Genomic DNA, 23317 nt, shown 5'->3' with positions numbered 1-23317 from the left:
GGAGAGCAAACTTCCCTTTCACTGTGTCGGTCCCACCCGCCTCCCGCCCCTCTAGGTTGGACGCGTTACATACGTTAAGTGGAAAGCCTGATCACAGTGGGATAGCATTTTTTTCCCCAGGTGAAAACGGACCGATAGCGTGGTAGCGCAATTTGTGTACTGCATATTTTATACACCGGAACAGTAGGGACAACCTGTTCTGCCGGAAGCGAGCTAGCGTTGGAGCTAGGATTGGGCAGGGTGGCAGTGTGGAATTGGAAGAAAAAATCATATCCCAACCATAGCGACAAAGTCAGCTGGACCGAAGGTATCCGGAAGGGATTGAACCATAATTCGATCTCGAAGTTAAATTGATTCCGGCAGATGGGTGAGAAAGAGCGTGCGTTCGTCCGCTTACTACCTGCCAGGAGCGGACTTTTTCTAAGATTTGGTAAAGGTTCCAACTTTAACGCTGAGTCGGACAGACATATTTCATACCGGACGAACGGAGGAAAAATCGATAAAAACAAAACATTCCACAGTGGTCCGCAAAATATGTAAAGATAGAAACACATCCGGTGAGTGCGGTCAAAAGGCAATATTTTTTCATCGCCAGCCGGAAGATTTCCCGCCGGAGTCAAAATAATTCTGCAGCCTAACGGCCTTTAAGTGGATGACATCCAGCTGGGGGGTCTTCCAAACGCTCGTCCAATAGGCAACAATTCGTTACGATGCATATCACGTACGCACGCCGACGAAACAAAAGATAGTAGGACTTTCCGGGCAAGAGGCCTCCGTGTCTAATAGCGACCCGAAAAGCTCCCGACGAAAGTGTCGATCTCCGTCCTGTATATGTGGAGCTTCTACGGGCAGGATCTTCACGGGGTTAGGGTATTTATTAGACTTAGTTAGTCACCAGATGCCGGAGAAGCTGTCTATTTGTACGCGAGGCTTTGTGCTATACCGTTCTTCCTTGTGCGTACGAAATCCACCATCCCTTGGGGCTATGTACAAGCCCAAAAAACAACCATGACAAGAAAAAAGCTGAAGATACAATCTTTCTCTCGGGCTCGGTTTGTTGGCGATGAGGCAAAGGGAGGACGGTGTGCACCACGTGCGTGTTCGCTGTTAGGTTTTTATTTTGTATGGCTTGATGAAGGATGTGCCACGCCACGGCAGACGTATGTTTTTGCTGGTACGGATTTACAAGCTTTTCCGGATCTTATTTTTCGCCCCGGATTGCCTCGACAAATGCTTCGAAATCTCACGTAAAATGTTTGCAAAGGGTGTGTGTGTGTGTGATCGAGGATGATGTTGGACGTAGTGGAAAGAATGCTGCTAAACATTCGGTAATGAAAAATAATCACTCCGTTGTAAGTAGTGCGTCCCGGGGATGGGATCGAAATTCGTGCTAAGAATTCGGTACATTATAAGGCATTCCGATGTGTTTGCTGTTCTATATTGGTTTTTTGGAAATTTGTTTGCTTTAGTTTATCCCAGAACATTGTTTGTGAAACTGGTTTTTTTTTTGTGGTTACTACAACTTTAGGTCAAGGAGAGCTTGCAATAGGCCATGAGAGCTCACAGACCATGACGAATTGTAAGATGTTTTAAACGAGTTCTCGAGTTGTTGTTATTTAGCTGACGTCATTTTCTAGTGATTAGTGTAGGGAAATGTTCTAATATTTTCACTTAAGATAAAGCTTTTTCGTTTACCAGATGTTATTCATGGACAATCAGTTAGCCGTACAAACTTAGTCCGCGATCTTGGTATCTTAGAATCGAAGATGACTTTAAATCGATGACGTAAGAAGACGATAAAATGACTTTCACCAAACACACTGAGGAGATGATGAGCAAGGTCAATAGGGCTTGAGGTTTAGTTCGTAAGATGACAATGGAGTTACGTGATCTTTTAGGTAATAAAGCTCTCTATGAATGATAGGCAAGATCAATTTAAAGTATGGATCGATTGTTTAGTGCCCCTACACTGGACGCTAGATCAAGCGCATTGAGTCCGTCCTGTTAGTATGCTTAGATGGAGAAACGGCGATGATTTGTCTTACACAACTAGGTGCTTATTGTTCTTTCTCTAGGTTTAGAATCTCTTGAGAAGCACCGCGAACAAGCCAAAGTGCGATGTTTATTATCAAAATTCTGAAAGGCTACGTAGAATTCTCCCGTTCATTGAGCCAAAGTAATGTACACGTGTCGACTCAAACCTGACGCTCAACCAACTTACCTTCTCTGGTCAGACACAATACATAATATGCAGCTAACAAACCTGTATCAGTCATGATTCGAAGTTTTAATACACTTTACTGAGGTATAGATTTTATCTCACCAACATCGACATCTGAGCTTTGCGCTATCTTACTATGCAAGACACTGATTTGTGGGGGTGACAATGAGGAGGACAAGTGCAAAAGACACATAAACAAAAATACAAACTTACGGCAGTCATAACCAAGCCAGGGCTCAGTTGACAATCATCAAATCAAATGTAAAATCGAAAAAAATGATGAACGAAAAAAAGGCATCAGTTTTACTTTTGCAAAACTTTTCATTTTTATTGATTGTGCGTCGATTTTAATTGCGTAAAAATTGCATGGCTGCCACTGGCAACACTGCCTTTTCACTTTCACCGCGACAGGGGGGGCCTCCCCCCACTAATGTTGAGCATACCATGAAAGTGTTAAAAAAAAGTACGAAATCTTCACTCGTGCATAATGAATTGATTGAACGGATAACCAAATATATCTGAACGAGATTTCGCTTTCTATGCCGGTTTCCATTTTTTTCTTTTTCTGCCAAGAAAGAGAAAAGAACATAATGCGTGCACGGTGGCGCGTATCGGTGCGGCGTAAAAGGTGAATGAAATCAATTATTGGGGAAGGTGTGGCATGCCGCCGTACCAAATTGCAAACGAAAGGTGTGAAAAGACTTAAAGCGAAGCATATTCTGCGAAACAAAATTGATTTAGCTCCATCCAGATGGTAGTAAATTTTTCTTAAAATTTTTACAATTCTTGTAATAAATATAATTATCTCTTTGCCGTTTCATTCGAAGATGTAATATAATTTCCAAACGTCACTTTGCATTTTATTTCCACAGAAAAACAATAGCAAAAACATTAGAAATGTCTGTTTATTTTGCCGAAAAGTTTCTACGGAAACGCAAATTTTTCAAGAACGCAAACATAAAACGGTATACGTATGTTGAATGTTTACAACACAGTTACGTGCAGTAGATCAAACAAGATCTCGAACGCGCAAAGAAATGAGAAATAGCGATGTAAACAAATAGTACAGTTTATTGTTTTTCTTTCCACGGCAGGAGAAGAAATTTTGGGCATTTGGGGCATAGTACACAGCTGTTTGGAGCTTCGGGATGCTCTCCGCTGCGTGGTTTGCGCTGCGGTATTTATGGCGCGAACTTCATGCGTGTGCAATTGTACCTTTCCCAAGTAGATTACAGTTTGGATGATTTCAAACTTCAAAGCTGTGTTTTTCGCGGCTCGCAGCAGCATCCCCGTCCTAGATACGGCACCCACAGATGGAAAGCCTCTCGGTCGGTAATTAAACCTCTTTACGGGACCACATTCCGTCGCCAACGGATATCTTCCCGACCTAAGCAAACGCAGCTGAGACAATCGCTGGAAGCGAACCATTTTGAGTGTTTTTTTTTTGTTCGGGCCGGAGTTTGTTTAAAATTTGGAAACGAGCGTTTCCTCAGATGTGGATGTGTTTGTTTGGCTGATAAATGAGGCTGAGACATCTTCGTATCATCAACATTCCGATGTGCTACTTGTGAACGCAGTTTGTCCGACCCGCGACTCAACTGCTGAAAACTGGGACAACATTTCCTGACAACACCGAGCACCGTCTGTAGTCTGTAGATAGTTCTAATTTCGTTTGCTTCTTATACCTGCTAGTTGGCAGATTTCTTTTACGACGGTGCAATTGGATGGTGTTAGCAGATATGGGCGGTGGCTTTTAAAACGTGCTTCGCTACGGAACCGTGACTCTGGACAAGTGAAATGTATGAAGCAACTCACGCTTCGGGCTTATGCTCCAACATCGTCATCCTTTTTTTTTTCACCCCCCAACTGGTCCGGACATTGGTGAAATGCGTTTTTGCGCAGCGCGTACAAACATTCCGCATGAAAATAGCACCGTCAGCGCACCAGACCGATGGAAAATGTTTGCCTACGGTCGGCGCTCTCACCACTGCCTCCGGTGGTATGTTGGAAAATGATGCAGCACAAGGTTTTGCTTTTTTTTAAAGTATATCATAAAGGATGATGCTGGATGTGAAAGATTTTTGAAGCACCTTCAGGTTGGTATGCAACTGGAGTAGCATTTCTTGTTGGTATTTTCTGGCGAATGGTTTACAAATTGCAACGATCATGTGTCGAGGTGTATGTGTAGGTAGGAAGGAATGGTAGGTTTATGTGTGTGCGTGTGTATTTACGCAATTAAGAAAGTGCTGCATCTGTAGTCCCAAATAACTTACAAACGTGCAATTTCTAGTCTGTTAAAACGTATTTGCTGACTAATGTAATGATTTAAATCTAAAAAAAGATCTACAGTCAAGTCTCTCAAACCTGCAAGCTGAAGGGACTGCAATCTTAAGCCACGGGGCCACGAGCGATGAGGATTCCCTCAAAACTCTAAACATTGAGTGACTTGAGTTTTGAGGGAAACCTGGCTCATCTACAAAAGTCTCAAAAATTTTTGAGACTTTTTTGACAGATTCGGCCAGTCAGCAGCTCAAAATGTAAACAAAACCTGTTGTATCTGCCGATGGTATGGCGAAAGAATAATGGTTTATTTTTTTATACAAGTACACTTTTTGCGTACTATTATGAATGTAACTACATTCTGAAAGTGTTATATGCGTAATTATGATTGTGCAAGCACAAATTTTTGGCGTACGGTATGATGTTTTTATGTCTCCGCAACCTACTTTTTGGAACAATGTGTGACAAAAGTTGTGAACATGTTTTATAATTGAATTTATACTTTTCAACTGCAATATGATTGATGGATTAAGCTCCTGTAATTAAAAAAATGATGATTTAGTTTTTAATCAACAAACCACAATTTTTTTGACCATATTTTCCATAAAATTGAAACAAAAATACAGTAGAAACAAAAAAATAAAAATATATGAAAAACATTTTACTCGTCACATACTGTATGTTGTCAACGTCAAATCCAGTAAGGTCACCACTGTACTGAAATTGAGGGAATCCTCAAGAGGCAACGGAGACTTTGGTTTTGAGTGACTTTTTGAGGTAAATGAGTGACTGAGGAGGTTTGAGACGCAGTCTCAACGCTCGTGGCCCCGCAGCTTTAGAGAGACTTGCAGCTTTGGGAGACAAACACACTTGGTTGGTATACCATTTATGTATGGCAAAAATCTTCAACCATACTTTGTAAACGCAGCCAAGACGAGCTGTCATTGCCAAACACCAAAACACGGCTACCTTAGAGAGACATTGGTGTATAAACATCATGTGCAGCTTAGAGTAGGCCATGTTAAGGGAGACTTTGCAGCTTTGAGAGACAAAAAATGTATTGAAAATGAAGGGAATGTCACAAATGTTCATCTTAGGGAGACTTGCTATCTTTGAGAGACCTTAGAGAGAGTTTACTGTATTCAATATGTGGCAATTCTACTGGTCTGCGAGGTGGGCTAGTGGTATATTGGTAGCGGTGCCGGTTTTCACACGGCAGGACCGATCCAAAATCTCATCCGCACCAATCCTTCGTAGCAAGGACTAACTTTACCAGGCTACGGGTAAAAATAAAGTCCAAAGAAAGTCAGAAATGGCACACCTGGACCTCTTGAGGCCGAGTTGTGCCGATGGAGAAGACTGTTCTGCATGTCCTTATTGTATTTCGCCTCAATCGAGAGAAATTCCGGAGGTTTAAGTTGCAAAATATCTATTTTCTGTACGTCTCACTTGATCGTCACTGTATAAATTTTCCATCTTTTTATAGACACAAAGTAGTGTTTTATGTTTGTCTCTTTACGCAAAAGGGGTTTAAAGGATTATAGCTGCAAAGCATCACTTTTTTGCTGCCTGCCCTGTCCGCAGCTGTTTCCCAGTAAAGTATTACGCCTTCGTGAAACTATGTGCAAAAAAGGTATGCAAATTTGGTTTGGCGAAAAGCTTTTTTGATCGATTTATTTTTCGGATTCTGTTTTGTTGTTGAACATGTTTGACATATCGTGAGCAATTCCTTATTCTTCCCAACACGAACATTTCCGCTGCCATCGGTCGTTTTCATTACTGAAGTGTAGCGCCGGCTACATGAACGATATTTCTTATTTGAAGGAATGTGAAATCCTAGCAAATTCTTAACAAAAAATGAAAAGAATAAAACTTTTCCGCCCAGGCTTTTCCGTAACATAAGAAGAAGATGCTTAGTTTGTCAGACATTACACCCAACGATTGCTCATCGTTGCTGTATAAATTTCTTCCTACTCAAACGGACATAATTGAGCATTGCTGCAGGACTCGCGAACCCCGAAGCTATTTGCTGAAAAAATGAAGGCAAGCAAATTACGCGAACCGCTTACTGGATCGTTTTTCTTGCGCACCCCAGCCCACGTTCGCTCATTTCCCTTCGCTGATTTCCATTCGAGGCTCATTCGAGCGCATCGCCGTGCTCTTCCTTCCCGCTATATTGGGTGGGAAAATTACCAGCTTTTCCACCGGAACTGACCGTAGCTACCCCGGATCGGATGCTGCCGAACTGGGATTGAATGTGCGAAACTTAAATCGAGATAGATGGTGGAAAAGTGAAAAGTTTTGCTTCGCCATTTCCATTACCTTTCGCGTTTCGTTTTGATTCCCCCTTTTTTTTTTTGTTGGTGCAAAACGTACTTTATCAGCAGTGTCTAATCGAGAAAAGCAAAAGGTAGTTTGTGGTACATTGCGAACTGCCACCAGGACGCGCGAGCTATTTGCGAGTTTTGTTTGCGTGGACAAATGGGTTCGCGGTAAAGGTTGCCAGGGCTTGTGGCGAACCTGTTTGCTGTGATGAGTTGTCGAGGAAACTTGAGTAGCTGGGGTTTAGTTTTTCCCTTTAACTTTTACAGTGCGATTAACCTGATCCCCGGGGATGGACCGTGTTTGATGGTTCGGTTGCAAACAAGCATTATAGCGTGATTATATATTTCGCGTTTTCTGTGCACGATAAGCGGAAGACGATTGGCGATCGGAGCGAATCAATCTAATCGATATCGCTTTGCCAATAAAATAAATGAAGCTGGTAGCGTATGATGCCTTTTTTGTCCTTTTTTGACGATTTTATTCAGCTTCGTAAGCATCCAATGGAAATGTGATACACAGCTCTCATGGCGTTTGAGTGAATGAAGCAGTGAGTGTGTTACCCGTGGATTTGTTTTCATCAGATTACAGCAAGAGGAATAATATGGTTGATGTGCTTAATGTGGAGTTTTCAATTTCAATTGATACGAAAGGGATTTATTTGCCGTTTAATTATGCTGAGTACCCGAGTAATCAAGACACGAAAAAAAAACGAAAGAACGAAATTTATTTTGGAATTTTCCATCGAGTTAATAGAACTCTATTTTGTTTCGTAATTTGCATACATTTAGGCGCATTTGTTTATTTTATTTTCGCTTTTATCTTGAGAATGAGCAAACATTAACTAGCGTAGCGATGTCAGGCAATTATGTGTTTCACATTACCTTCCTTCTTTTTATTAACTTCTCGTTTTTTTCTTCTTTTTGCCATTTCCACTCTGCCTCTCTGCCGGCACGGAGTATATTTTCATCTCCGAGATCCTTTACCACTTGCGTGGATGTATCGTTAGGTCTCTTGTGTGTCCCTTTGCACATCATAACTTGATGTGTGTTGAGTGGTAGCATAAGACGAAGCTAGGGCTGGGTGTATTTTTTTTTTTCTCCCCCTAGAGTCGTCGTATGGTTTGTCAGGACACAGCAAAAAAGGGAAACTTTGTCTGCTCCTAAGAAAAGCTTTTTTGTACATCGGCAAGGGACAAAAAACAGCCGAATGTGCCCGAAAGGGAAGTGAACAATTTCTGTCACCCATCAGCACTGACGAGCATCCTTGCTTTGTACGGGCTTGTATCGTTGTAGTGAGTGGTTGAATGGCACGCTGTTTTTATTGCCATTCCAAGAGCCGTGGTAGCGCGACGTAGTACCCGCACTAGATTGATGATGCGAACACGTGGCAGTCTAACGGTGCCGCGAACGGCAACGAAGTGACTATGGGTAATCTCCGGAGTATTCAGGGGACCCTCAGTCTCCAATATTCATCCCGGTTGCCTACGGACGAGACACAAGGGTGAAGGATATGTTCTCTGTTCCGACACACTAGGTGTAGTAAGTGAGCAAATCACACCGCGATGAACATAAATCTCTGCCCCGTGCTGTGAGCCGGCGGCCGACGACGGTATCAAGTGTCGTCCCGCCGCACAGCCGGGCTCGTTACATTTGGTGTGCGGGAACGCTTAAAACATTTCGCACATCCCCACCCCCCCTCACGTCGGCAGGACTTTTGATGGCAGCAAACAAGGAGCTGTTGGTGCCGGGATGCCCATGATTGTAGCCTTGTTCTTCATCCGGAGCTTGTAAGTCTTGTTTGGATGGTTGCATGAAAGCAAATTAAAGGGAGAAGAGATATGCTGGGTGATGGGCTTTGGCAGCGAGGCGTAGGTAGGTACCGGGGGAAGGAAACTCATCAGGATGTTGTTCTCAAGGTGAGCTACAGCAGCTTTGTGGTCCCCATTTAGTGCTTTTCGACGTGTTTTAGTCTTCGCAGAAAGGGATCAGTCGGTGTGCAACATGTCAAGCACCGTTATGATGTCCTTTTTCATAAGACCTTTTCTTCGTTCACCGCCGAGCGACGAGCAAAATGGTGCTGCGCCGCTAAGCGTGTATGACCTTCCGTGTGATTATATGCTTGTTTTTATGTTTTAGTTCTAATCTTCTTGGTAGATAGCGAGAGAGAGAGAGTTCATGTTTTCGGTCATGTTCATGTGGAGGGTTTAGGGTGCAACTTCTTTTCTTTTCTAATCAATAAACCTTTACGTTGGGGCTGTTCGTGAAGTAATGTTTTCTGATCGGATGTGCCTCCCTTATACATATTGAGTCATTACTCTAATTCCACTCGGTCACGAAACGCGGCCGCTTGAAACGTGCGTGTAGAACGTTCCGCTAATCGGGGTGAGGGCGAAACATACTCACCACATGCCAGGCACATAAAATGCCATCAAGTAAGTCGTCAGTAAGAACTGAAGTTCCTTTTCATAGCTCGTTGGCACAATTGTTCGGTTTTCTTTGACGACCGAATTTATGGGCTTAACGAAGTTATTTCATTCACCACCAGAACTTCCACTCCGTTCGGTTTCGCTGTGCCGGCAACAATTTTCGTTTGCCCACGTGAACGCGGATCGCTGCTGATCAAATGAGACCACTCACATCGGGCACGCGACGTCGTCCCGTCCAACGCAACGCGATGATGAAGGTACACCGTGTGGGTGATGGGCGGCATGGGGGTGTTGGCATTGATGTCTCTTATGGCCGGATGTTAAAATTATGTCGCACATAAAGTCGCACTTTGGCACCGGCGAGCCGTTAACGGCAACCGTGGTTAAAAGTGATGACGTTCGCCTATCGAGCAAACCGCACGGTTGCATCCAACTTTCGGCTGGGTCCGACATCAATTAGACTCGATTATCTTAGCGCAGCGGCATCGCTTGGTCGGACCGTGAACGAAGCCCACACGGTGTATCATCCAAGCGGTTGCAAATTTTCAATATAACACTAAACGCTGCAGGGGAATGCCCAAAATGACCTCTTGGTTTGGGATGTTTCGTAAAGACTCAACAATAATTGATGAATTAAAATCATCATTAATAAAGCACCGAGACCGGTGTAAGGATGAAGCGAAAGCTAATGTATTTTGAAAGTGGCATTTTAATGCGTCGGTACGATTTGCTTCCCAGCAAACATTATCCACCCCTCCCGGTTGCAGCTAGTGTGTGGTGTGAGTGAAATGAAAATTCTTCGGTCAATTAGTACCGACACGGCCGGCGAACTGTATTTGCTAACTTCGTTTGCCTGTCATCCCCCAAAAGTTGGACCCGGTACGTGCACCGTACCAAACTCAGACGAAACCACCCAAAACCATCCAGTGAGGCTGGTGGCCACGCTACGCTTCCACAACCCGTCGCAGCATCACAAACACACCCAGTGTCAGAGGGAGACGGTTTGGTCGGATTTGCCGGCAATCATCTTGGCCAGTTTGTCGACGGTAATTTGTTGCAATAAAGTACAATTAGCGTGACATTTCGCAATGTCGGACCGATTACGGTACGGGCGTACGGTGTGTGTGTCTCGCTGAGTGCCGATGATGCTAAGAGAACTTAGGTTATCGGGGGTCATGTGACGGCTCGAATTAAGATGAGTCGCGTGTCTGCCTTTTTGTAGATTTTATGTGAGTTTTTTAACCATCTTTAGTGCCATTAGATCAGTTCAAAGTGCAGTTGGACATTTATTTATCTTTAAAGTATCAACAACTGTAACAACACAACTCATAGTGCGAGATCGTTGTTACTTACTCCCTCAAATGCCTTCACTGGAAAAAATCTGTTCACAACACGAAGAAATAAACTTTGCATAAGTTATGCGTGTGTCTAGGTTCTTTCTAAGCCGATGAGCTCCACCCCATCCATTTTGCAAACCTTTTAATAACCAATTAAAAATTCATTCACGCCTCGTCGTTGCTGTGTGTCGCGTCGGTTACGCTGGTGAGTGCCTGATACCCGTCGCACCGTCTGCGATCCGGCACTATTGTTTGCTAAAGTGCTCCACCCAGGTTTTGTTGGGGCAGGTAAGGTCAATTAGTTGAAAGTAGAATTACATGCAAAACTTTGTCCGTTTGTGATACAGCCATTTAACAGCCGATCGCATACTTCACAACAAGAAGTTTTGGCATCAACACAACGTCTTTTGGAGTGCACGGCAAAAGGTGAAATCTCTGAAAGTCATCCACAATAAATGTGATGATTTGATTGATGAATTTCAAGTAAAACTTGTCGCATAGCTTATTATGCCACGTTTCGTACTGCACGTCTCATTTAACTATTTTCTTTCCATTATATGCGCTATACCTACAACCATCTGTACAAACAGACACCCAAGTCATTTGGGGGCATTTGGTTGGTTTTTGCCAAACTGTAGCAGCACACAGTGGGTAGCACACGTTAAATATGTGCATAATAAATGTAGGGAAAAAACTCCCGAGGCAGTTGCGGTTTCCTCAGTACCCGCCGAAGCGTAATGGCAATGGTTGATCCAAATACTATCCGGAGTGTGTGTTTTTCAGCGGCGGAGAGTTCGTAGCTGCTAGCAGTTTGTTCATAAGTAACAATTAGGTTCTACCCTTCGGAAGGGTTTCTGTTGTTGTTATAAGACGGGAGTTTTCTGGAGAAAATTATGTGCTTCGCTCAGCAGCAGCAGCAGGAGCAGAATAGAATGTCTGAGAAGCTAATGTGTGTAACGCTGTGCCGTGATGGATGTTTTCATTAAAATAAGCTGCGTGAGTTCTTTCTGTCGGGGTGTTTGCTCATCCAGGGTGAAGTTGAATATTTATTTGCTTTGTACAGACCAATGGAACGTTTTGCAAAACCGTGGGCGAACAAATAATTGTTTGAATGTATTCAAATTTATTATTTGAATTTTCCTCGTTAAGGTTTAATCATCAATATCTGCTCTCTACCTACTTTTGGGGTAGATCATCCCAAAAGTTAGAAATCTTAAGCTTTAAGCCTGTTTCTGCCAAATAATACAGGTACCGGGCTGTATCATTCTGTACAGATTCGTAACGGCATGTCGTAGCATTTTGACATAAAGAATGACACAAGGTTTTTGTAAACTACAATTTGAGAAAAATCGATTTGAGTTTAGTAATTTAATTTTAATTTCAATGCACATGAAATAATATACAAGTCTGATTATTAAAATAGTCTTTTTTAGTTGTTTTCGTTAATTAAAATTTGTTTACCTTTTTCGCACACGGGAAACATGGCCTAACCTGGCTCAGACCAGCTAGCAAAATTCCTTGTTTTGACATTTGTCGAGCTTGGGTTTTGGGGATTTGAGTACTTTCATTAAGAAACTAATCTAATCCTTCTTTCCTAGAATTAACTTGGCTTGCCATTTGTATGGCGAGCTGTAAGCGGATAAGCCTGGAAACGTCAAAACGCATACAAAAAACTGGCTTAGAGTATGATTCCGGCCATTGGTGATAAGTTTCACAAAAAAATATATTTTTATCTTCCATTTTCATGATCACCAAAAAAATCTTGATCTTCGACTTGTCTTACGATCTTACAGTTTTCATCCGACTTCAGTGACTTATTTCTGGCTGATATTGAATTTTCTTTCCATTGCAATAGCTCGGGAAACTCGCCTTGGGTTGGTTCTTATCTACCAAAAAAAAAAACATTTTCTGCGCTAGAAAAGAATGGTTTACCGCTTGCCCCCAGTCTGATAGTCTATGTAGCCCGTTGATTGTGCGTGTGGTGTAAAGCACCCGGAGGTTGTGGCTTTGCCCAGTAATGGATCTGCCGCAGCGTGCCACCCGTTTGGGCGTCATATTTTTCTCGCTGGTGGTTTTTCATTGTGTACTTTTGCTGTACTCCCGCTACCGCCCATTCTTAACACGTGTGTGTGTGTGGGTGCTTCATTATGCATTTAATTTATGCATGTGTTAAAAGAAAAGCAACATCCCACAAGGCAGTGTTACACCGCTGGCCCACCACCGTGTCCACCGGTTTTTATCAACGCCACCCCCACCCAGGCAGCCCACCATACAAACGTATACCCGAAGCGGATTGAATTATTAAAGCCATGCTTTATTGCGTTTTCTTTTCGCGGCGTACCGATGGGGTGTGTGTCCGGGCGATTTTGTGGCGGTGTGTGTTGGTCGTTTCGCACGGTTTGTTTTGCGATACCGCGCGTTTGCATTCCAACGCGGTTTTTTTTTTGCTGTTGCGTTTTGCTACATCAAGGGAAAAAGAGTCGCTTCCAGAGAGTGTACGGGTACGCTGCCCCACCGTATAGGAGCAATTTTCCGTTCGGGTCGTTCCGGTTGTATGGAGGTTGTGTGTTTCGCTTCTTCCAATAACTCTCCACTGCGCTCGCCGCACACATGCAAACCGCGCTGTTCTGCTGCAGTGCTGAGTTTCTTCCCTTTTTGTTCGGCCCCCATTACGTACGTCTCTGCCCTCGTTTGTCGGGCTTTCTCCTTCGGGTTGTGGTTTTTCATTTGCTGCAAAAATTTCCCATCGCCAGAGCATATCTCTTGGCTTGGGTGGTTGGCTGGTTGGTAAGGTCAACAGAAGTTACTGCCAAATGGTTTCATATGTGAGGCGGCGTGTAAGTACTACATGCTGCCGGCGCTGTATCGATGCACTGTTGCAGTTGTGCTGCATGGCTGGTGTAGAAGGCTGTAGCTGTTTTCTTCTCTTATGCATCCTATTATGTTGGGAGTGCACAGTCCTGAGGGTGGTCGATGCTTGTGGCAGGACTGCCTTTGTTCGCCTTCACTGCAACCCTTTCGTGCGATTAGTACCTCTTGGTTTGCTCTTTTGTAGAATGGTTGTGTGGGTATGTCTGCACCAAATGTTCTGTAAAATGGGAAAATATGATAAAAAGGAATATATTCTTGTAATATTTTACATTTGTCTACATTTCGTTTTTTCGTTTTTCAAGATAGTATTGTAGTGAAGCGGCGCAAATAGGATCACAATATGAATGTATTGTTATTTCTTTGTAAATTGTATCCACAAATAAGGAAATCAAATGGCAAATGTCATCACAAAGTAATCAACCATTGTGACAAGCAAATGACAACGTCATTAGGCAATCTATTTACCAGATGGAGTGAAGAAAACGTATGAAAAATCTGGAAACCTACGCCAAAAGAATGCCTTTGTCTGTGCAAACCAATTTTAAATTCAAACCACTACTTCCCTGCCTTATCGGAGACTGGATAATTCCATGCTTCTTCCTCGCTGATCTTTTACGCTAAAGTGCGACCAGCCGGGTTGGCAAGGGCAGGAATGTGCCATTTTTCATGAAAATCCAATTCAATCCCGGTGCCAAAATGAATAAAGATCTGCCAGTGGATTTAAATGATTTAACCGTCACTGGGCGCCGGTCACGGTTTTAGGGAAATTTGGGATGCTTGGCGTTCGGGGCACCCTAAGTGCGATTTTATCTCATTCCTATTTGACAATCCATCACGGTTGAAGGTACAACACACAGATTGAAGCTAACGGACGAGACGTATTTTCATCGGCTGGACGTATCCGTCATTTATTACGCTTCCCGGTGACATTTGCTCTGAATGATGTGTGTGTGTGCACGGACCTCCTGTGTGGATAGGAAGGAGCCCTGTTGCTTTGATTCGTCCTGCTGGTTCTCGTCTTTGATGGTTTTATATTATGTTGGGCAATCAATTGGAAAACAACAGCCTCGCTCACCCTTGGAGCAGCTTTTGTGTTGGAGCAACAGAGCTTTATTCCGGGAACGTTTCTTTTTCAAACGGGTAACAATCCGATGTCCAACAGGGACGATGAGATCGATTGGTTTTTAGTCCTGTAAGCAAATGGTTTTACTTTGTCTTTTTAGACATAGAAGCTTAGCTAAACTTAGCGTTCAGCACGAACTTTAGCAGAAACAAATGTGATCCGGATTTCAATAGCCAACTAATGTTGTGAGTTCTTTATGTTTTTTCAGTGAGGAAAGAGTTTTGTTTTGAACAATATTATTATAGCTTTCAGAAATTATAAATGAAAATGCAGTTAGATGCATCATGAAAGTAAAGTTTTTTCTTCCGAAAACACATTTAAATATGACCAAAAACACACAGATATCGATTCAACTTTCTTAAGGAAAAGTTTACTCATATCTTCCAGGGTAAAACCACAAATGCCATCGTAAAGATTCAATACACTCGTGTTCATTTCTCTTTGCGATTCGAACACACCAACTACTACTTGAGAACAGAAGCAGTGCACTGCGGCAGGTGGTAGATGTCATTTTCCGCTATCATATTACCTCATCTTATTAAGGTTAATTTTCCGGCTCGTTGAAGAGTGACTGAGGCGCGGTTGTTCGCAGACGTGTCTTTGCCAACGAACGATTTATGAATAATTCAATTAATATCAGCATTGTACGTGGAACGAGAGCTTGCTGGTAGCGAGGCTTTGTGGAAGGTTTCTCAATGTCTTTGCGCGTACGTACGTTTACATATCGAATTTACGAATCCTGCCGCTGAACGCACAATGCTTCGTTCCTAGAATTTTGATGTGCCAAATTTTAGTGAGGAAAGCGCCGGGATTTCCTGGGAAAGCGAAAACTTGGGTTCCCTTTCGAGAAAGGGATTTCATTACTTAGCAGGACGATAATTCTTTTCAACCTGATAAGTTTTATTTAATAACGTTTTCTGAAGTGAAAATACTCATTCAACACTGAAGGATTGTGCTCAACACAATCGTTTATCTTTCAATACAGAAACATCAACTTGCACAGCAAATATTACGTCCCGTAGCAAAGATTTGGGGGTACGGCATGGTTGAATTGAACTTCTGCCAACAGTGGATGCACGGCGAGATTAGCTCTACTCACTGGAATACTTTCTGCCGACAGCTTTTTACTGCAGCATGGCTGCAATGTGGCATGGCAGATAAAATGGCCCCATATAATCCATCACAAATCGTCTACCATCAAAATTTGTTCGACGGCGAATGATACGGTGGAATTGGGATGAAATTGTTCGCAAGGAGTTCGGCACTTTGCCAAAAGGTGTTCAACCTTCGATACATGACGAGCCGCTGCCGCGTGCTCGTTCTGTGGACAACGATAAATGGGGACATTGGAGATATTTTTCACCCCCAGAACACCAATGATCAAAACTTTGATTATCGATAGATAAAAACTCGAAGATAAAGAATAAGAAGAATAAGATAATGCGAAGACGTTGGATTTTGAAGAAGTACACCATATCTTAATTAGAAGTCGTCTTCATTGGCTTCCAGTACGCTAGTTATGGAACCACTAGCCGCAGCAAGCTAAGTATAGAACACACAGTTGTCAAGTCCAATCGCATGGCACAAAGAAGGAAGTTTGAAATAATCTGATGCTGTCCCAACTCAAAGCTATATAATCAATTTTCCGTGCTCTGCAATCACTGACAAAGATATAGACGAATGGGATGATGTTGTGCGAGATAGTCGCTACTTTAGGACGTACCGTTTGTTACGAAAGCATTTATCTATGACACTTAGACCACAGTTTGTGTCACCATCAAGGGCCGGGTTTGTCTTTATTGGCGCGATAAGAGAACCCAAGGAAGAACGATCTCGATTCAGTCATCTTAAATTCTATGTTATTGATGGCAAAGGAATGACATAGCTTACGATGGGAAGACCGTGCGCTTAATGTCTCCTTCTCTTGTATATCTTGTGTGGTAGGATAAAATAAGGTTTAATACTGGACAGAATAAATTAATTTTCCTCAAGCCAAAATGCTGGAAAATAGTATTTGCAATATTACTTCTCTTTAGCATCTTTATGTGAATTGGCTAAAAGAAGTTTTTGTTATCCACCAAACTGCTACAATATTATTCATCATTGCATTGGGCTATAAACAACAACGGTTCCTTTCACTATCATAAATTAATTAATGTCTAAGCTAAAAAATTACACTTTTATAGCTTAATTTTAAGCAAATTTTCAGCTTACCGCAGATATTGAGCACACGAAAAACATAGATCATCAAAAAAGATAGATGCTCTCGGTCCTTTAAACTGCCAACCATTAGCGTGCCGTTAGCAAGAAAAGAGATTTACTCACGGGTAGCGGGCTTACGGAGAAAAGCGCAAACGACATTTTAATAATGCGCCGTTAAGACCCCACCGGAGTGTGGATGTAATGGAGGAAAGATTTTCCAAAACGGCGGTAGGATAATGGGTAAAAAATGACACCCAACACGATTGGGACGGATAAAGGATACTTTGCGCGGGAGATATAAAGGTAAACAATAGGATTGCTTTCTATTAAAGTATGGTATGCTTCTTTCTCCGTTTCGATTTTGTGGAATAATGCACGGAGCGGTGGGAATTTGTTTGTGTAGTTCCATTGAATCGAGCTGACGGCTGGTCTTAGGCTGGCTGACACAAAAACATGCGAATAACGATCAAATAAAATACGTTTCGAGGCTGTTAATGTCCCTTTTATATGCTGGTTAGCCTGCAAATGGATGTAAAATCTGTTGTAAATGCTGAACACAATGTTTTAAAATGCCTTAGGTTAAGCTTTCGTATTTACTGTTCGATTATTCTGTTATACTAATATCATTTTTTTCTATTACTTTTAGGATCTTTGAAACATCGCTGTTACAAAAGACTGACACACGTTTGGAGGAAGTAAAAAAAAAACAACATCGCGGCACTACAGATGAGCTGTAATCGGCAGTAATTTGTCAGCTATTTTCTGCGACCAGTGGCACTTTCCCGATTTGATTTATATGCTACCGCATGGCGCCAACAACCTAAAGACGCTAGGAAGAGAAAGGAAACCAAAAACCAGCATTACTGCTTGCATTCGAGAAGTACAGGTTTTCTTGCGATACACACATCGGTAGCCGGTCAGCTGACAAGTGACGGTGAAAACGGCGAGACACAGGAAGCAACAACGTCGGCCCACCGTTCAATCGATGCTTCCTCGCTGCCGCGTTGGTTACGATCGTAAATAAGACCCTCGAGACCCTCGAGAGAGCTCGAGAGTGATAAAATTTGTCTGGGAAAATATATACGGACGCCGCCAGAAGAAAACACACACACACGAGCACACCTCAAAGGAAAATTATGCTACATTATGATTATGGAAGCTGCAGGCAATGGTTGTGCTGGGAAGCGCGGTGCGAAATGCTATGAAGCAAAATTGAAAGTGAAACCCCAACAGCATCGCTAAATTGCAGCTGGTGCCGCCGTCAGCAGCTCGCGCGCGCACTAATGTCCGTTCGGTTATAGACAGGGTGGCAAAAACTCTCGCCAAATGCCAACGTGCTATAATGTGCTTCGCACCCGTGTTTCCTTTACTACGGCGAAAAAAAAAGGAACAAAATTGCCGGAAATCATTCTCGTCCCTGGATATTCGTCTCATTTCCCTTTGTGGCACACACTTTTCAATCTTTGAGGTGGATTTGCTGCTCAAAATAGGAGCAACGTTCTGGTCTCAAAAGCAAGCTCCATGCGAGCCGCTTCTTGCGTCCAAAATTATAAGCCTCTTTTTTCTCTCTGCAGTTGACCACACCCATGTACTTTTTTTTTGTATTCACAGTGGGAGTGGGTCACAAAACTGCCACTCTCCATATGAAACATATTTAAAAGTAAAATATGGTTCCATGCCACTGGGATCGTACGTTAAGATCATGTGGTTAAAGTTTTCTATTATTAGAATTTGCACATGCTTATTTTGGAACGAATGAGATGATGTCGCGATGCGAATAATTAGCAATATTATAATTAGAAATCAGTATCAACGGATGCGATAGCTTATGCTTTCTTAAATAATGACGCTATTAGTTGAACTTCAAACTTCAAAGTGTTTGCGTTTATGGACCAGCTTGGAAGTGTGTTATCTTTCCATTTGTGTGTATAGATAGCTCAAGATAACAGGCAAATCAGTGCCGTGCATTTAGACATGCAACACGTGCGCTTATTGTTGCTCCTCCACACTGCAATTGGAACAGCACAAACACAGGAAGTAATGGTGCAAAATGGACGATACCGGACTCAGACGGTTTCACCCTCTGGTTATGATTTATTGCTCTTGGAAGGTATCGGTGTTTGTTTAACGTTACGTTTCCACCCTTAGCTCCACCCGCTTCAACGGAAAATTCGAAAATTAGTTTTGTTGTGCTGAAGCTGCACTAAGCAGCGTTAAGTGTTGTGCTGTGTGTGTGTAAATATTATTGCGAGTGTGCAGTGTAAAAGAGGCATTCGATGCAGAAGATCACGAATGCCGTCAGTGGGGTCGCGACACTAGGAAGCAAGTGAAAAGGTTACCAAAAAAAAAAACCGATCAGAAGCGCTTGTAGATCGAGTCGACCCCAACCGGAAAGAAGAAAGTGCAAAAGTGGTTGGGGGTTTCTGGAGGAAATATCGCCAACATTCGTTCTCAACCGGGCGACTCACAGGAATCGGGTGACGAGGAGCTTGTGCCTCGCACCGGTCCCTGTGCCCAGCCCCGGTCGACGGTGGCTGGTGGTGGTGGAACACTGTTGGGAGGATATCCGGCCGGTAACATGTCGCTGAATGGGCGCGAGCTGGTGAAGCAGCCGCAACCGGCCGACTATAACCAGAGCGTGTTGACGATGCAGAAATCGGTCACCATCACGGTGACGCCGCAGCGCAGCAACTCGATGGATCTGCTCAACTTCGAGGAGAAACGGCAGCTGATCGCGTCCTCCCTGTCGCTGTCAGACATTCTGCATGTCAGCCCGGCCGCAGCACACGTTGCGAAGGAGGTCGCCGCCAGCACGGTGATTGGTAAGTTGTCGGAGCGGATGCATGGTGTCATAACCGTTGAGGGAAATTCCTCGAGGGCTGTTTGTACAGATCGAACGATTTGATAGAGCAGGTGTATTGACACTGGCGCACGCGAAACAAAACTGTCCACCGTTGTCTTTATACGCTAAGAATGTCTGAAATTGTTCTAGTCAAGAAGAGTTTTCCAACTCATTCCAATTGACATTTGAAAATGTTATTCAACACTATATGTAATGTGAGCATTCAATTTACACTATCCGAGATGTTCCACACTGAGGGAATTATTATTTAAAAATTTTCGGTCCGCGTAACTCGCTAAGCGTCTCCATGCAATTGCGCAAGCGACCGATCTTCGTTGCCAATCGGCAACGGGCTGATGTTAGTATCAATTATCGGCAGGTGCTGCCGCACACTGCCACCTAAACATCTGTCCAGCTCTTGTGTTGCAAAGCGTACTCATTTCCTGCGCGATCTTAAGTAACATGCACGGCGGACAAGATTTTGCCGATTGTTCCGCCGGCATTTCAGTACCACCCCAGTAGTGGTTATTTTTCTGCAAAAGGTAAACATTACCGCTCATTATCGGTTGTGAAATATTGTTCCCAAGCAGTAAAGTGCAAATGGGGCCGACGAAAGGAAACGGATGACGGAATGGTGCATCGTGTAATGGCAAAATCCGTTGAGCTGGTGCCGTTTGCCTGCCGCTTTGAACCTATCATCGATTTAAGCATGATGCAATGGTCGAGTCAATGCAACTAACAACCTGTTTGTATATACATTGCGTATGTATTGCGGCTTGTTCGTGTAACTGTAAGATGCTTCTCAAGAGTTTATGTGCAGAGAAGATTATCGTAGCGCAAAGATCAATTTGTGTATAGATCGCGAAATGAACAAGCTATGCATTCTATCTTTTTTGTGAAGAATTGTATATGGGACAGTCCATTTACCGGTGTAAATTAAATTAACACGTACGAACTCCTCAAATGGTGTGCGCTTTTATTAGGCGATGCTGATAATGTAAGCGGCACGATTTTGGCAGTAAAGATTTTTATTTCTTCTGTTAATTTTATTTGTATTATACACCAGTCCAATGCGTATGTAGTGCTGTATTTATTTTTGAGTGCTAGGAAACACTAGACACCCCGAAAGCGTACCCAGAAAGCGTCACATTCGAGATAAGAAACGGACGTACCGCACATGCAGGTCTGGTTTGATGTGAGTGCTAATCAAGTTGATGTTTTACTTTTGGCAAACTTCTGCCTTCTGTTATCTACGTCATATGGACTCGACGCTGAGCATATTAGTGAGCCTAATTGGCGAAACTATGAAGAATTGTGAACATTTTTGCTTAAAGAATTTTTAATTTTAAATAACATTGTAATAATCTTTTCCTGTATTTGAATACACATGAAACAGGGAAATAAAAGATTCTTTTTTCTATTTTTTTTTTGTTACATGACAAGTAATTAACATAAGGTGAAATCCAGCTTACACTGCTTACCATTTTTGTATGATTCTTAATGCATTTCCGCCCGTAAAAGGACAGCAATAGTAGATTGTGCGAAACAGATTGAATCTTTGTTCGGTGGCAGGAAAAACAACAACGAGCACTCCTCTTTCTCTCTCTCTATCTCGAACTTCGCGCTATCGGCGAGTGTTGATTGACAAGTTCCACTCCGTCAGCTTCGTTCACGCGCTGCAAACAACTAGAACGAACGCGCCATGTGACGCATAGCTTAATCATGCGTAACGAATAATGTATTGGCGCTTCGGAATGCGAACCGTGGGCGATTGTGACGAGATACACGTTAATGGGTTGCTGGCAAGTGGGACACCTGAGAATACATTCGTTACATAATGATGAAATACATTTGCTTTTTTTTGTTTTCTTTTCGCGTTTTGAACGCCTCGTGTGGCACAACCGTCAAATGTAGCTTCAGTTACTTCAGTTCAGTTCAGAAGCAAAATAATAACAACCACATTACGGACGTGCGGTGATTCTAATGTGGTGTTCAACGTGTAAAATCTTACTAATTGAACCGGCAAATATTGGCAGGCCTTGCCACATGTCAAATCGGAACACCGGTTGTTGGCAATGTTCAATTGCAATTTGGAGAGGTTGTGCTAATGTTTGAGTTTTTTGTATATTTTCTATTACAATCGAGTTAAATTATTTTATTGCATCGAGAAAAAAAAATAACAATAATACTAATTTACTGTATAAACATAATTTATTATATGGAGTCCGTTTTTTTTATACAAGCCATGCATAACAATTGCAATTGGAATTGACAAATTGAATTCAAATTTGTGTTCTTTAGTTACAATTACTTCAGTATATTTTTTTTATTACATTTAATATAACTTCAATGCACATTGACAGTCAATTAAATAGTCTTATGTAGGCTATCGATCTCAAATTATTTCAATAACATTATTTTATTATCTGTTCCGTTTTTCATCTCGCAATATTTCTGGATTGAACTTAAGAATTGATTTGAAAACAAATTCTTATATGCATTAAAACAACGTCACAAGCTTAATACATATTTGAAAGCATAACAAACACCAAAAACTTTAAACTAAAAAAAGTAAATTTTGCACAGATTTCTGTCTTATTTAATTGACCCTCACTGTGCATATGTCTCGAAAAAATGCATTTTTCATTGACATACACGATACATCCCTCAAGATGCTCTTTCACTGTTTGGAGAAGGAAATGTGTTCAAATTAATGTGAATTGTACTTTGCAGATGTACAGATGAGTGCAGATGAGATGACTAATGTAGATTAAATTGCTTTCAAATTCAATTCAAACAATGGCCTGTTCATTGTTCATAAATAAAAATATGACATAATAAATCAATCATTTATAAAACATATAATTTTCTTTAAATAAGGAGATGCTTCAAGTAATCTAGTCAAGACAATTTTATGTTCCCTGTTTTATTGTGTAGTTTTCACTATATTTTTTTACATAAGCATAATATTGTAAGCCATATTAAATGCACTTTAAGACAGTCTAGTTGCATTCTCACAACTACCAAAAGGTAGTTTCATTTGTTTTGCTTTTTTATGTAAATTAAATTGATAATCTCTTTTGTCACACTTCTCCAAAGCAGTAGTGGCAGGGGGAAGAGGAATTACGGACAGATTCTATTTTAAGATCGGATGCATTTATGATGATGTTGGCGTTGCTCTGGAGTAATGCATTGACTGTCGGGCTATTTTTTTTTTATCATCATGTATGACTCAATTGAATGCTCTTCGATCGTTTGCTGTTTGCCCTTTTCTCACCTCCGAACGGTATGGCAACAGCCGCGTAAGTACTTGCAAATTAATGAAGTTCTCTATCGCGAGGTGCAGGGTAGCTGTTGCCGAGGATTTGTGCAGTAAGTTAACCGTTTCCACAGAACGATGCACGATTGATTGCATCCTTAAAAGCTTTTCCGTGAAATTGCAACTGATTCGTATAAACGGGGGAATAAATCATTGATGCAACAGATACTAAATGAGTTGTTGTATGAAAAGTTCACAAGTTGAAAGGTTACTTATTATTTTGGTGCAAATCTTTTTAAAAGTACCGTATATTCAAATTCTCTCTTTATGTATAAATGTTTTAAAAAAAAACAACTATCACATACTTCTGCACAGTTCATGCAGTTTTTGCCAAAAATGATGATTAAGTCAATAACCCGCAGTACAATAACA

At 42.1% G+C, this 23317-nt stretch overlaps 1 protein-coding gene across 1 annotated transcript in view; it reads left to right on the top strand.

The window, feature by feature from the left end:
* Positions 1 to 19362: 19362 nt before the first annotated feature.
* Positions 19363 to 23317, top strand: part of LOC128714453 (homeotic protein female sterile-like) — a 98404-nt gene continuing 94449 nt past the window's right edge. Inside the window, exon 1 of the mRNA XM_053809328.1 lies at positions 19363 to 19606. Coding sequence (XP_053665303.1) covers positions 19363 to 19606 — 244 coding nt within the window. The remainder of the gene's footprint in view (positions 19607 to 23317) is intronic.

This window comes from Anopheles marshallii, chromosome 3, assembly GCF_943734725.1.
Source record: "Anopheles marshallii chromosome 3, idAnoMarsDA_429_01, whole genome shotgun sequence".
Lineage (NCBI taxonomy): Eukaryota > Metazoa > Arthropoda > Insecta > Diptera > Culicidae > Anopheles > Anopheles marshallii.
The sequence above is the reverse complement of the archived record's forward strand: the minus strand, read 5'-3'. Positions and strand labels throughout refer to the sequence as shown.